This window comes from Ursus maritimus, unplaced genomic scaffold, assembly GCF_017311325.1.
Source record: "Ursus maritimus isolate PB19 unplaced genomic scaffold, ASM1731132v1 scaffold_30, whole genome shotgun sequence".
In the NCBI taxonomy this organism is placed as follows: domain Eukaryota; kingdom Metazoa; phylum Chordata; class Mammalia; order Carnivora; family Ursidae; genus Ursus; species Ursus maritimus.
The window spans coordinates 12,084,826-12,100,986 of record NW_024425564.1 but is presented as its reverse complement, the minus strand read 5'-3'; the positions used below and the strand labels follow the sequence as shown (position 1 = coordinate 12,100,986).

The 16,161-nt window shown below is 42.5% G+C and overlaps 1 protein-coding gene across 4 annotated transcripts in view; it reads right to left on the bottom strand.

The window, feature by feature from the left end:
* DUSP22 (dual specificity phosphatase 22) overlaps positions 1 to 16,161 on the bottom strand; it is a 69,558-nt gene that overhangs the window by 36,175 nt on the left and 17,222 nt on the right. For all 4 annotated transcript variants that reach the window (XM_008692884.2, XM_008692886.2, XM_008692887.2 and 1 more), the window contains exon 3: positions 10,349 to 10,431. In XM_008692884.2, coding sequence (XP_008691106.1) covers positions 10,349 to 10,431 — 83 coding nt within the window. The remainder of the gene's footprint in view (positions 1 to 10,348; positions 10,432 to 16,161) is intronic.

Sequence of the window (16,161 nt, the reverse complement as noted above, 5' to 3'; positions counted from 1 at the left end):
CCAACCACATTTAACTTCTCACTCCAACTCTGACTGCAGACTCAAAGGCCCTTCACCCAAGGAGGCTGACACCTGTTCAGTCCCCTTGGGCTAGATGTCCTCTGCCTCTACCACCATAAGGCTCAGGTTCCCGATGGTCTGCCAGCCACATGCTGTGCTGTCCTAACCTGGGACCAGAAACATATTTCCCCCAGGATATTCACTTTGGTTGTTTCTTCCAAACTAAGCTGCTCTTCCCTTTTAAACTCCTTAGCAAAACTGGACCCCTATTAAAGCTTTCCAGATTTTGCTCCTATGTCACTTACTCTCCGCCTTCTAGGGCTCATAGCACCCAGCACAGTCATGCCTAAGAGCTTCTTGTTAAGGGTTGATGGCCAAAGAACTGCAGAAGTGCATTATATCTGCACCAGAGCTCCTTCTCTCCAACCCCTCTGTGCCCTGGGGTGCCCCTAAAGGGATTTCTGTGCCTGTCTCTTCTAAACACTGGGCCCCACCTTACTTCTCCTTGTATTTTATCCCCAATCCTTGCTACAAGGTAAGTAAACATCTGCTGAATTTGAAGGAATAACTCCTAATTTAGCCAAAAGGAGAACTGAATATGGCCCCACCCTTACCCCACCATGCTGACCACCTTCTCCACTCTATAATCAGCCGACTTCCACACATCTTCTATGGCTCCAGGGCTTATTTCCCCCTTCCTGACCAGCCCGGAAGGGCTGCTCCTAGTCAAGACAGATCTCCCCACTGAACCAAACCATACTAGTCCTACAAGACTGCCTAAATACCCCTCTTTACAAATTCTTCACCAAATTCCCCAGTTCATGAGCCTGAAGATCTTATGTAAGTGGACAGAGCTCTACCCTGTGCTTCAGCATTTATAGGCAATTTCTGTAGTTGCAACAATGCATACTATCACTCCAGCTGAAGCACAGAGGGGAGACCATGTGCTACTTGCTTTTCCTGAGATACCGGTTTGGAGATACCAGGAGATCTTGCCACTGGTACATTTCCCATTGAGAAAAAGGAGGGATGCAAACAAGGCAGGCCCACTTCAGAAATTCAGCACTCAGCACACAACATGGTCAGTACTTGATCGCACAGGGGAGTCAGGGCAAGATGGACAAGACAGGGCACTGAGCAGGAAATGTTAAAACAACAACAACAACAACAAAACCACTGGGACCTGACTCAGAGAAAAGTTCAGCAGGTTTGTACAAGTCTTCAGTTATGTGCAGAGGCTGGTCAGTAAGTTTGAGTACTAAAGAGAAGGTCCACACCTGAAATGCAGGGTGCTCTAGAAAACCAGAGAAACGAAAGGTTAACACAGATCTCTTTCATTTAGAAACAAAAAAGCACTGTTTCCTCTCTAGAATCAATGAAGTACTAGAATATTTCAAGTCCCTTTTAGTCCATTCATGCTGGAATTCTGGTTTTAGAACTGCATTTGCAAGTGAGCTTGTCACAGAAGGGTCAGCAGCCAGATGGAGCTGTCTAATGCACTTGACTGCCCACACACACGGAACTCAGATACAGCTTGATTCAAGAAAGAGCGATTACTAGACAGTTTTCGATACCTACCATAATCATTTCTATTTGAGTCATTTCTATTTAAGTCTGGGGTTGGCTTCAAACAAATTTACTTCAACACATGAAAGCTGCTGCAAGCCTTCGGTATGGTAGGTACCACTGATACTTGGGTGGCATCAAAGAGACTTTCTTAGAGAGGTGAAAACAACTGGGGTTCACTGGAAACAACTGTCAATCTGAAAACCATGGTCAAACAATGATTTGTTTTCAAAGGCCCTGGACCTCGATAGTGTGATGTTTTTTGCAATGCCAATAAAATAACTAAAATCATCTACACTGGATCCAATGTCCAATCCAAATAGGAAATCTGCCCAATGCTTCAAGCCGCATCACTAGGGAAATCTGTGAATCTTAAGAAAGGACATAAACTCATTTAAGTGAAACAATCAAGTAAAAGATAACTGATACAGAAAATAAAATCTATACAGCTGAAAGGTTCGTCTTCAGCTATCTTTCCCCTTTTAAGATTAAGGTGATTGAAATGAATGGTTTATACCCCCCTGATCATGGACAACAAGGACACAGCTGTCTAACGTCAAACATGCACATATGAAAGCACAGGGAACACTGTTACCACAGAACCCATTCTGGCCAAATCTGAACATCCAAATGCAATCTACTAGTCACTACCACAGACACCAAGAGTATGGCCACCCACCTGCCTACCTTCCTTCATTCAAAGAGAAATTATGAAGATACTCCCATTGTGAAAAATACATAAAAATAAAGACAAAAATGAAACTCATCCTTCCTACCCTCTTTCCCATCTTACTCCACTTTACCACTCTGAGGAATCTAGCATGGCCCTTCTAGACCTTTATCTGTCCATTTACATGCATATATATGTACCCACAGAAATATGCAAACAATATTTAGTTTTACATAAATGGGATCATATTGTGGATATTATTCTACAATTTGCTTCTTTTGCTTAACAATTAACTTTTCCCTGTGCATACGATATAAACCTTCTTCTTCTTCTTTTGAATCGCTGCAGAGTATTTCTTAATATGGATGTATCATAATCGAGCACTACTACCCTTCTACTGAATGTGTGGGTTGGCTCCAATTTTTTACCATTACAAACAGAGTTGCGGTGAACATCGTTGCCCATACCTCTGTGGGTACAAGACGAAATGTGTGGCTTTCGTCAATTATCTATCCTGCTAGGGGAAGTATGCTATGGTAGCCTATAGCTCCTGTGACTTGAAGGTCATGAGCAGGGTGGGCCCTGGGTCCTGAGAGCTGAGGACTGACACAGGCACCAGAGCTGGGGGTGACACTGTGCAAGTCTGCCTGTGTGTCTGCCAAAGCAGGACCACAAGCAATGAGGATCTCCCTCCTGAGCCGGAACACAAGCCCCTGTACCTTGAATATTCTCTCAGCTTTTCAGGATCTTGCTATAAGCTCCTTGAAATCTGAAACAATGCCTCAACCAACTCTGCCTGCACTTCAAGCATGCTGCCTTGGCTGTGGCAAACCTTTTAAGTGATCACTCACTGTGTCTTAGATGTACTTTCCTCCTTGTAGGACCAAGCTCCTAATGCAAACCAAAAGTAGCCGAAGGATCCTTAAGAAATCAATCAGAAAGTCACGGAAGTGTCACAGGGGATTCTTGGTTAGCAAGACGTAATTCCGAACTAGAGTCCACAAGAGCTCCATAAAACAGTACGTCTATGTTTCTTAACACTTACTGACAAGTGAGGAACAGAACAAACAACGCACATAAGTGAGGCTGGGTTGCATTAACCAGATCCTCTGGCTTCACTTATTACTCATGGTTAATAAATCACTCTTGGCACAGCTCTTCTTTCATACCCGTCAATGTGCCACAAATGACCAAAGACAGGATTTCTCATTTTGGAATGGAGCTGAACACGCATGTGGTTCTCAGCTCATCGGCGAGCATCTGCAGAGGGTTGAGTGCTGGGGAAGGCCAAAGAAATCCCAACGCGGCACCCGCCCGCTGTGGGCCTGAGGGCAGCTGGAGCTTGGACACAGGCAGCGAAGAGCTAGTTCATCGAACAGTGGTTAAATGACCGCTCAAGAGACTATAGAAGCTGTCAGAGGGTGTACAGTTCACAGCCAGTTAAGAGGACAAACGACAAATACTGCAGAGAAAAGGGAAGAAGTCCTGAGGCTGGAGGGCACTGGGAGTGTCCTTCTCAGAAGAAGGAGAGCTAGGGCCAAGCTGTGAGGAAGGGTAGGGCTTGGGCAGGCAAGAGGGTGGAAGAAAAAAGAACACATTGAAGCATAGTTTCTTAAACTTTAAATGCCACTTAACCCCTTGGTTCTAGTGTGCTTTTACAGTTGGGAAACCAGCTAAACTTTTGAGGTAGTGAAATGGGGTGGGTCACCACACAGACATGTAGCAGATGACCAAGGTCTGTCAAGGAGCCTCTCGGTCTCCCAGCACCGCTGTCCGAGTAGATGGAACAGCTCACCTTGGTGAGAGTTTTCTCATAAATACGTGGGTAATAAAGACAGCAGTACAGACATGTAGATAACAATAAGTATTAGAACCAGAAGACATGCCCAACCATAAACAAAACTAACAAAATTAAATTGTGAGCCTGGGCACCTCAAAAAAATGTCTTTAGTGTTAAAGGAAATATAAAACAGAACCCCCAGGAATAAGTGACTTCTATGACAACAGCTTATTCTTTGGGAAAAAAAAAAAAACTTAGGTGGTTCAAAGTATAAAAGTCACAACTTAAAATGGAAAGAATACACATCCAAGCTGAACTCAAGCTCAAAAACCTACGTGGTATACATACAATACCCTGGTTTGAATATATGCATATAAACTACTGTTTTTTTCTATTTAATCCTAAAATATACATCCTTTAAAACTTAAAACTATTTGGAGAATTAGTCCAGTGAAGGAATAAGAATACTTTTTAAAGCATTTTTGTTGATAGCAAAAATAGTTTTGTTTCCTGCAGGTGCTCTGGTTAAATACACAGAATGAAAAATGAAACAAACTCTGAAATTTTTACATTAGAAAGATAGAGTTCTGTTTCTTTTTTCAGGGGAAGGGAGAAATCTTTCATTGCTCAATATTACTTCCTCAGCACCTATAAACAATACGGGGTTCCTGATATGAAAAAGCACCGTCTTTGTGATAGGAGTTTTCACCAGCCTACAAATCTGGAGTAATCAGTCAGCACTGAAGACGCAACTCACAAATAAGGGAACACCCCAGCAAAAGCAAGCAACCCCCCAGCCAAGTCCTAAACAGCAAAACAAAGGCTTTTTCCCCTTAAATATTTTAATTACAGGTCTGGACTTAATTCCTATTTGAAATTAATAAATGTGGCAATTAATTTTCCCCCTGGCCCTGCCACTTGTTGGAGGTGACATGAGCAAGTCACCAGGTCTGATTATGCTGTGAAGGAACCAGGACAATGCCATCTGCCCTGCTGGGCTCTCAGAGCTTTTGGAGGATCGAAAGACATTGGTGTGACTGTCATGGAATCAGAGCTCTACCAGAAGTCATGTCTTGGCACTACCAGCTTCCTCCTGGATGGAATGCTACTGACCAGATTTTTCAAATTCCCAGTCATTTCCAGAAACCCAGTCAAATACCTCCAGATTCATGCGGCAGAGAAGGGACCTTATTCTCTGAGCTTCCACAGCCTCTGTTCCTACTTGACTCCTAGCACTGAGGGCCTATCCCGAGCCAGAGCTCTTCCTTTTCTAGACTTAATTATTAGTAGTATTTATAAAATATCTATAATATATATCTTATTTATACTCTAAGGGCTTCATCGGGGCAAATATTGGGATTGATTCCCTTCTGTTATCTCCAGCATCTGTCCCAGGGTCTGGCTTATAGCAGGAGCTCAACCAATCAGTCAATCAATCAATCACTCCCTGTCTTCAAAGGGAAGAACTGTCTGGGCCAGAGACACAGCAGTGTGAGGATGGCATTCACAGCAAAAAAAAAAACAAAACAAAAATTTTGCTAATTAATAGTAATGAAGAACAAAACTCCGTGCTGGTGATAGTATGGGAAACAGGAACTTTCATACACTGCCAGTAAGGGCACAAATGGTATAACCCTGTCCAAAGCTGATGTGGCAAATTCTACTAACACTACTTGCAGATTCACAAGCATCAGTCATTCAAGGACAGGACCAAGACAGTAAGGCACTCTGGGGAAATCTCTGGCCTGGGAAAGAAGACCCAGGTTGCTACCAAGCTACCTGGACCAGCTATGGAATTGTGGGAAAGTCCTTCATGTCTCTGAACTTCAGTTTCTCTGTCTACACAGTGATGGAATCAAGGTAAGTGATCCCTGGGACTCTGTTCAGCTGGGATTTCTATACCAAACACAGAGCAGTAGGCAGGGAAAGGGAGCCAGAGCTCTTCAGAATCTTAGATATTAGTCTAGGGCTGCCTCAAGTGAATATAAAGGCCCCTGAGTTTCTGCTGTTTCTAAGAATCTGCATTTTAGAAGAACTACCCCTCAGATACTCTTCTGAAGAAACGGGCATTGGGGCTTTGGACCTCCTGCTCTTGGCTGACCACCTTGCCCCATGGTTCAAAGGATAAACAAATCTTGTCTCGGGGCGCCTGGGGGGCACAGTCATTAAGCATCTGCCTTCGGCTCAGGGCGTGATCCCGGCGTTGTGGGATCGAGCCCCACATCAGGCTCCTCCGCTAGGAGCCTGCTTCTTCCTCTCCGGCTCCCCTGCTTGTGTTCCCTCTCTCGCTGGCTGTCTCTGTCAAATAAATAAATAAAATCTTAAAAAAAACAACAACAACAAACTTGTCTCATCCTCCAAGGGAGCACTAAAGATCACCTGGCTTCACTAGATGACCAGAGGCGAGGTGAGGCCCCGCCACTGCAAAGGCCTGAGAACAGTACCTTTTATTCTTTCATTTCTTTCCGCCTATAGGGTTGCTAGAAAGGGTATAAAACTCTGCTAACACTATGTTGGGAAACCTGTCTAAAAAGTACCCAAATAGAGAATCACATCTAATCTAACTGAAATCAACCAAGTCATGAGTTCCTTAAAAGTCCCTCCTAAGGGCACCTGGGTGGCTCAGTAGTTAAGCGTCTGCCTTCGGTTCAGGGTGTGATCCCAGGGTTCTGGGATCGAGCCCTGCATCAGGCTCCCTGCTCAGCGGAAAGCCTACTTCTCCCTCTCCCACTCCCCCTGCTTGTGTTCCCTCTCTCGCTGCCTCTCTCTCTCTGTCAAATAAATAAATAAAATCTTTAAAAAAAATAAAATATATACAAAAATTTTAAAAAATCCCTCCCAAAGTAAAATCAATAAATGCATAATAAGTGAAGACGTAGTCAACATATTCATGAGGCTTTTCATGGTGAGTGCACTTCACAGTATTGTCACTGGTCAGGTGTTCCAACAGGTTACAAATCATTAAGACCACAGAGGATGTAACAGGCACAAAAACTGTGCAATCTTCCATTCTACAAATACTGGGTTCTCTCAACAACCTATACGAGGGCAGGCTCATTTGGGAATAAGATCAGGTTTGGCACCCTTTCCTTGAGCACGGTTGCCCTAGCTTACTAGTTACATAAGCATCCCTCTGAACAGTGCTCACCCTGGAGGCTCACCCCGGACTCCAAGGGATAGCAGACCCCTTTCCTGAGTCCTTCTTAATCTGAATGTCCATGACTGTATTCAGCAGAATATAGTCCCATGGGATGTTAACAGGTGGTACGTTACCTAAGCAGGCACACACACAAACTGGTTCCCTGTTTAGAAAGATTGATAAATGTGTGTCTTCAGTGCAGAACCTGAAAGCTTTTATTCCGTCAGTAAATCTGTGAATCTTCCGGAGGAGCCTATGATGTGCTAAATTCCCTAAACTTCTTTATTTTTTTGAAAAGCATCACATTCCAGACATACTGTTCAACAATCTATCCTTCTAGAATGTTCACGAAGCCTTTGACCTCTGTTGTAGAAACCACGTTGCATAATATGACTGCCCTCTCTCATTTAGCCTCCTATTGATTATAAAAGCCTTTGATACTTGATGCTAAGCGCCCAGTGCTTTTAAACCCATTCAGATATTTGTTGGAAATGAACCAAAGAAGTACCTAACAGTGTAGTGACATGGCAGCAGGGCTTGGAGAACTCCTGCATGGAATTAGTAGCACTGAAACCTTCAATTTTAAACAATAACAACCTTGCCACTCCCAGCCTGGCCCCAGACTAGTGCTGCCCAGAGTAAGTTAGGGCCCATTCAATAAACATGCATGGAGCTTTGAAGATCTCGGAACATAAAGGAGGTCCCAGCATGCCTTATCCTTCCACCTTTATTAGGGCCCCTGATCAGGTTGGGGTTCAGTTTATTGCAGTTGCTTGGCTCTGCACACAGTCTGCCTTCTCACCTTCATCCCTGCTCTACTTCCCCTCAGTGATCAAGGCCAGCATAACACAGAGCTGCTGAAGAATACAATCCATCCCTCACTTCCCTACCAACTCCAAACATTTTCCCTGACTCATTTCAAGCTGGATGAGATCGTGCCTTCTGGAACTGAATTTAAAATTTAAGACAGGGGGCGCCTAGGTGGCTCAGTCAGTTAGGCATCTGCCTTCAGCCCTGGGTCCTGGGATAGAACCTCATGTCGGGCTCCCTGCTCAGTGGCGAGCCAGCTTCTTCCTCTGCTTGCTGCTCTCCCTGCTTGTGCTCTCTCTCTTTCACTCTCGCTCTATCTCAAATAAATAAATAAAATCTTTTTTAAAAAGTTTAAGACCGAAGAGTGCCTTTACGCATAGGCAGAGGGCTAAACAAAGTTTTCAAACTTCTGGGACCCTGCGAACCTCCTCTATCCCAGTAACTTATCGTGAGCACATGAGTTCAAATAACTTTTGGTGCCTGAGTTTTCCCCACTTGTGCAATCAGAGAGGTACTGCTTTAATTCCTTTCTAAGGATGTATTCGTGAATTATTTGTGAACTTAAAAATGAACAAAATAAGAGGGGAATATTAACCTATGTTATGCTATAAAAGGATGGTCTCTTAATGAATATGAAATCACAGGAAAGTACTCATCATCAAGCTGAGGTAATAATAGCATTCAAAGACTACAACAGGATGTTGCTAAGTAAGACCTGTCTCTAAAGAAAAGGCACAGAATTTCTCCTTTTTTTTTTCAAGGCAGAATTTGTCCTTATAAACTGAAATATGAGGGAATAAAAAGGAATGCTGATGAGGGAAACAGTTTTCCTACAGCTCTGAGGTTTTTATACAAACAGTGTCTCTTTTTACGAGGTTACAGTCCCACCTATTTTACTTGCTAGCCCTTTGTTTCCCACATGTAACCTGGAGGAGGCCGGACAGATAAAGCCTAGAGCTCTTTTAATGTCTAACACATGAAGGTCTTGCATCTAAACAGAAGTTACAATGTGAGCAGACTTAGGGCCACGCTCATACACGGCAATGTGTTCCACTAAACGAAACATAAAGTAGTGAGGCAGGCCCGGAGGGTGAGGGTGGGAAGGACATCTCTGTAATTTATTAAAATAAAGGAAACCTCAAGCCTCATCTTGTGATTTAAAGAGGAAGTCAATCATGACCAGTTTGCATTTAACTTATTATCTTGGCCATAGCTTGGCTATATTTTAAATATAAACTATTGTTGATGGATGAAGAAACGGAGTAGCCATTTTCAAAGGAACTGTTCATCTCCAAAAAAAATGATGTGCTGTTGTTATTGTTTCCAACAAAATCATGCTGTAACACAAATTATAGCACCTCAAAAAAAAAAAAAAAACAGAGCCAAAACGACAGAAGGAAGTATGAGTTCACAGATCTGGAGAAGTGAACTGAGGTTTCTTCCCCACCTATGGTTCTCCAGTACCATAACATTTACTAGAGTCACTTACTATTCCATATCCTCGTTTCTTTAACACTGACTGAAAGCCAGCAGCTCTAGTAGCCAAGGAAAATAAATTTAAAATAAAAAGTATACTACCTGCTCTTGCATAATATGAATTTAAATGAAAACAGCTTGAACTTGGATTATTTCTTTTAGACCGAGTCACCCCTCCCCTTCCAATAGCCCCCCCTACAACAGAAGAACACAAATGCATCACAACCACACGTGCACTATTTTCTTTAAAAAGATAACCTGGGCTCCGTCCAGGCTAATAAACAGAAATAGATTTTACTCCTGGCCAACAGCTCAAACCGTCCATTAGCGTAAAATTGAAGATGCGAAGATGTTTTTGTAATTAGTGTACAGGCAGACACACCCTGTTTACTCGAAAACCTACACCTTAACAACAGCTTCTACACAGATAGTCTCTGTATCAGAAGCCCTGGAAATCTCCAGTGACAATTTATCTTCTGTTGTCTTTTGTCTTTAAATGCAAATGGTAGATAACTGAGTTTAAATGGGAAAAAAAAATCAAGAAATGAGCAACCTGAGTTTTTCTGGATTCTAAAACCAGGGATAATATTGAAGGGAATGCAAATGAGTTTTAAATGTTCTTAAAATCTACAAGTAAATGCAGCATCAACTTATTATTGGGCATTTAGACAAGAAAGCCAAGCTAGCAATGTAGCAGGAGAATAATCAGAGAAAGAATACACTCTTCCACCATGCCATAGATAGGGCATAGACACCAATATGGCCTGGAAACAAAATTAATACAGCCACGGGTGCACAACATTAATAGGGGCACACCAGTGTCAGAGAGAACGTGGTTGCCTTCATTAATGTCCTATGCACTCCCGGGGAATACAAGTAAAGACACATGCACGAAGCTCTCCCTTACCTCCAACAGAGGCCTGGCACTATCGTGGACAGACAGAATATGTGTCACCTTGTTCTTGCTCAATTGCTCTGCATCTCTGGCATCTGTCATAGAAGAAAGAAGATGACCATTTTATTCTTCCCTGCGAGTGAATTATTTGTAAAGTTGAGCCAGGAAAAAATACAAAATGCCTTTCATATTTCTTTCTTGAAACTTCATAACTGACCATATCCAGAATAATCTAGACCTAGGGAATTTAGGACTATTGCTTTAATGTATTTTGCAGATAACTAAATTTCTTTCTTTTTTTTTTTTAAAGATTTTATTTATTTATTCGACAGAGATAGAGACAGCCAGCGAGAGAGGGAACACAAGCAGGGGGAGTGGGAGAGGAAGAAGCAGGCTCATAGCAGAGGAGCCTGATGTGGGGCTCAATCCCATAACGCCGGGCTCACGCCCTGAGCCGAAGGCAGACGCTTAACCGCCGTGCCACCCAGGCACCCCAACTAAATTTATTTCTGATGGTCAGATTTTTTTGATACAAAGTGGTCACATAAAACTTGAAGTCTATTTAGATTAATAAACATTGTAACCATGACTGTTGCTATTTAAAGAAAGTGAACCTATGAGGTCATTTGGTAGTTGCCACTTGTTATTAATGATTAATAATCTAAGTTAAAATCACATACAAAAGACCCACTTACTATATACCCTGAGGTCAAAGGCAGGGATGGGTTTAAACGCAGATTAGACTGTGGTTTATAATATCTACAATTCACTGCAGGACAAAAGTAAAAATGGAACATTTTCTGAAAATCCCAAACAGAATAAGTTATCAGTTAGCTATTTAATTATCTGCATATGAAACTAAGGAGACCCCAAAATTCACATTCCCTGCTAATGCTGCTAATGCTGTGTGAGAAAGACTGAGTAAAAATCCTCAAGTTGAAACCCTCCTGCTAATCTACAAAACAGGAGTCCAGCAGGAAAAGGCTCCCCCCATGCCCATGCCCTGAGCTAGGACAAGCTTTTTTAAATGAGATAGGGCAAAACAGACTGAGTCAGATATTTATTTATCATGTTTCTAGAGAATATTAATGACATGGGAAAATGCTTGGGATAAAATGTTAAGCAGGGTGTAAAAGCAGGTATCAAACTATAAGTACAATATTGGGGCGCCTGGGTGGCACAGCGGTTGGGCGTCTGCCTTCGGCTCAGGGCGTGATCCCGGCGTTATGGGATCGAGCCCCACATCAGGCTCTTCTGCTATGAGCCTGCTTCTTCCTCTCCCACTCCCCCTGCTTGTGTTCCCTCTCTCGCTGGCTGTCTCTATCTCTGTCGAATAAATAAATAAAATCTTAAAAAAAAAAACTATAAGTACAATATGAGCTCGATTTATAAAAACATAATAAAGACAAACATGCAGGTGGAAAACTGCTATAGAGAATTAGCTCCAACAGTGATAATCTTGAAAAGATGGAATTACAGATGTTTTAAAATTTTTAAATAGTTTTTTTGGTATATTCAACACAAGAGGTTCTGAAAGTTTAACGTCCGGGTCTATGGCAAGGCTGAGGAATCTGCAGTTGGTTTTTTGTTTTCTTTTTAAGATGCATGTATGTATGCATGTATGTATTTGGAGGGGGTGGGCAGAGGAAGGGAAGCAGACTCTGCTGAGCACAGAACTCATGATGCTGGGCTAGATCTCATGACCCTGAGAGGAATCTGCAGTTTTAAGAAGCCTTGATGATCCTGAAGAGACTGAAAAACTTTCCTAAATGTTCTGCAATAAACTTGTACCACTTTAAAGTCAGGGAAAAAAAAGTCTTTAACAGTAATATTAAAATGTTGGTTTTAAGACTTTCTTCATTGCTCCAACCATCTCAAACATCAAATTCGGATGTGCAGAGAAGCCAGCTACTCCGCACAAACAGGACTCAATTCCAAACACCGCCCACCTCCTTCTGCCCCACAACTATTACAGGTTTTGGCATCAGTAAGTTTGAACTGAACAGGAACTAGAATCATTTAGGATCCCACTGGCAGCCAGCTTCCACATTCTCACCTTTTGGCAATTTTCCCAATCGCCACCAGTATGTATGTTTTAGCCAAGTGGAGAAGCGAGATCAAGCTGGAGCTTTCAGTGCCCATAGAAGAGCAGGAGAGACGGAGAGGCAAATGGTGGAAGGAAAGAGGAAAAGGCGGTCCTTTTCCAAAGCAGCCTCCTGACACTCTAGGGCAGAATCTTCTGGATTCTGATCCTGCCCAAGGTTTGAATTTTAAAGACTTGTTTAAACAGGGGCACCTGGGTGGCTCGGTTAGTTAAGCACCTGTCTTCGGCTAGGGTCATGATCCCAGCGTCTTTGGATAGAGCCCCACATTGAGCCCCATTTCAGGCTCCCTGCTCAGTGGGGAGCCTGCCACTCCCCCTGCATGTGCTCTCTCTCTCTGACAAATAAACAAATAAAATCTTTTAAAAAAATTTTTTGTTTAAATATACTTTTTCTTTTTTTATAAACAGCTTTCTTGAGATAATTCACATATCATAAATTCACCCTTTTAAAATGTATGATTCAACGGTTTTTAGTATATTCAGAGCTGTTTAACCATCACTGCAATAAGTTTAAAACATTTTCATCACCTCATAAATACACTTTTATAACACAGATTAAAAATAAACAAAGAAAGTAGTTTGGTAATAAAAGTATACATTTTTGCATAGAGAAGACCACTTGACAAATGAGACAACAGACTGTAGGGCTCCAAAGAAACCAGAAGCAACTCTTGGACAATGTTCCTTTTGCTCTGTGCTCCTTTCTATTTTATCATAGTGCTGTCTGTGCTGATATTCTGGGATTACCCTAACCCATAAGCACAGGCTCTAACTATTTGAGAGTCCATAAAGTGCTTAATCAACATTTTTATGATGACATTGGACCCCTTATTCTTTAGGACTACAAATTATTGATGGTTCTGGATGACTGCCTACAGCCACGGGCATTGTGGTAACAAGCTGTGAATGCAGCTGCAAGACAAGGAGCTATCAGCTCATTCACATGCATGTGAACATGCCTGTAAGTTTCACACCAGCTCTCTCTCCTTGGGCACAATATCAAAGGGGCGGAACTTAGTCCTTAGCTGCTCAAAACGGGGTCTGCCAAGCCGCAGCATGGCACTACCTGGGAGCCTACTGGAAATGCAGACTCCCAGGCCCACTACATATCTACATGATCAGAACCCACATCTGAAAGAGAACCCCAGAAGATTGTGTGCACCGTACACATGGAGCTCTGCAGGGCCTTCAGGGGATGAGCTGTGACTGGGTACCAGTGGGGCCCCTTCCCCACCATGGCATTTTGATCCCATTTCTAAGCCAGAAAACAACTCACAGCCACTTGCGATCACAAATGCAACACTATTAATAAACTAACAGGACGATTACAAATTAGAATTCACATGGAGAAAATCTAGGATATACACTGGCCATGGTTATCTTGAGACATACAGTTTGGGGAAGTTTTCACTCTATATAACATATTTCTATCACATTTGGATTTTTAAAATTTTTATTTTAACTGATCAGCCTACATTACTTTTATAACCAGGAAAAGAAAAATTTTAAAAAACACTATTCACAAAATTCAACTAAATTATATTAATAAGTAAAACAGTCAACCCTTCATTGGTAAAACAGCTAACCGTGTTCTTTTCCTCTTTTTGCCAACATCTCTCCTGGCCCCTGGACTCCTGCCCACTCTTGCTGCCTGCCTCTGTCTACTCTCCTGAGGCCTCACTTGGCCTTCAGAAGAAGCAAATGTCATTTTTACACAGTGGGAGCACTGAAATAGAAACACCTGCCTGATCTTTCTCCTTTGCTGTTGCATGTTCCCTCAGTGGAAGACCCCATTCATCACTGGTAAGACCTTGCCAAGGGAACAAGTGGATTCCTGGAAGATACTGTCTTCAAAAGGCAAAGTGGCAACCACATGCTTCCTTAGGAAGGGGAATTAGTGCTCTAGCTCTTATACTGATACAGAAGATAGGTGTACAGGGGTATCCAGTGCTAAGATGCGGGAAATGCTAGAGTGGCCACGGGAAATAAGCTTGTCCAGCAAAGTCAAGCAGAATTGCCTCTAAATAAAATTAACAAAAGTATATTGGAAGAAGCACTTGAAAATAATGCCATCTATGTAAGCACTCTGGAAAAGCAGATATTGGGAAGGAAAGAACTTCTTTGGTAACGACTTTCCAATATCAGAGCACCTGTTTCACTGATTTGTGGACTCAAAAGCATGGCCATGCAGGATGAGAGAGAGAGGAAAGAGGAGAGGGAAGGTCTCTATTTTAAAAGGACCTAATTCTCTCTGTTATGACCCTGAACCCTAAGCCATGTTCTGAGTCATTTTGCAAACAACTTTTGCCTTCCAAGTTGAGAATCTGCTCAGTGGTGGGTAAGTGATTCTGTTTTGCAGTTATACTTAATCCCACTGTGAAATTAACTTAATGAATCTTGAGTTATAAATTATTGTACATAACGATAACTTCTAGAGTTATAAATGAGCTGTTAGTGTGTTCAACCTTTAAGTGGGTACATTTCCAACCTGGGATGGGGCCCAAAATGGGCAGTTCCTACCTGTTCCCTTCTTTACCAAATGCGGGCTCTGACATTTATTGGTGCCAACCTTTGGACAAGTTTTTCTGTGCCTCATTTTTCTCACTTCTAATGTGGGAAAATGGTAAGAGTACCACCTCAAAGGGCTGCTGGAAATACTAAATGAAATAACATGCTTACAATAGTGCTCATCTCAGATGTAGTAAATGTTATCATTGCCATCATTATTATTATTATCACTGGGACCAGATGAGTCTCAAGGCTGTAGTATGGGCTTCGATCTCCATCACCTCTGAATGTTTCCAAATATGTGCTTACTTCAAAGACACCTGAATTCCAGCTCTTGGTCTACTACCTAATGATCACCACTGGCCATGCAGCTCTCTTGGGCCAAAGATCTGTGTTCGGTAGTTCAGCAGGTCAGCCTTATCTGAACAACTGGGGAACCACCCCTGGGAACCATGCCCAGTGTCACTGGCAGACAGAACAAAAGCTCTGAGACCTTAAACATGTCTCTATGTACATCACCAGTACACACATAGGGTGTGGGCTTGTTTCCCACATTTCTAGAATTTTGTGGACATCTTCAAACAATGAGGGCTTCTTCTGTCTGCTCACATCCATTTTGGGATCTGCCAAGTTATGAGGCAGCAGTTAACCCCACCCTCTCGGTCCAGGGTGGAGCTGTTCTTCAAGCTTCCACTCCCACCTTCCCTCCTGGCTTCTGGGCAGAGCCAGCTGCAAGTTAAAGCACCTCAACTGAGAGGCTCTTATCAAAGACCAGGCTCCAGAACCTGAGCTGGTTTGTGAGTTTTTCCCTAGGTGGAAGAATCACCAGGACCAAGTGTTGGAAAATGGTTTGTGATTCACTGCAAGTTAAAAAAAAAAAAAAATACTGTATGGTGACTAACATAATAAAAAATTTAAAATAATAATAATAAACATAACTGGAAAAAAAAAAAAGGAAGTTGCAGAGTGACATGTAAAGGATCCCTACGGGGCAGGAAGGAAGGAAGGCAGGCAGGGAGGAAGGGAAGAGAGGCAAAAGAAGAAAAGGGGAGGTGGGGGAGGGGAGGAAGGAGACAGGACAGGACACTATTCAGCGATTGGATTGAGACCATGGCCACTAGCACCAAGGCCTGGGTAGCAGTGCCAATCCACACTGTACAAAAATGAAGCTCTCTCAGAAAGAAAAAAAAAATTCTATTAATTTTTCTTTATA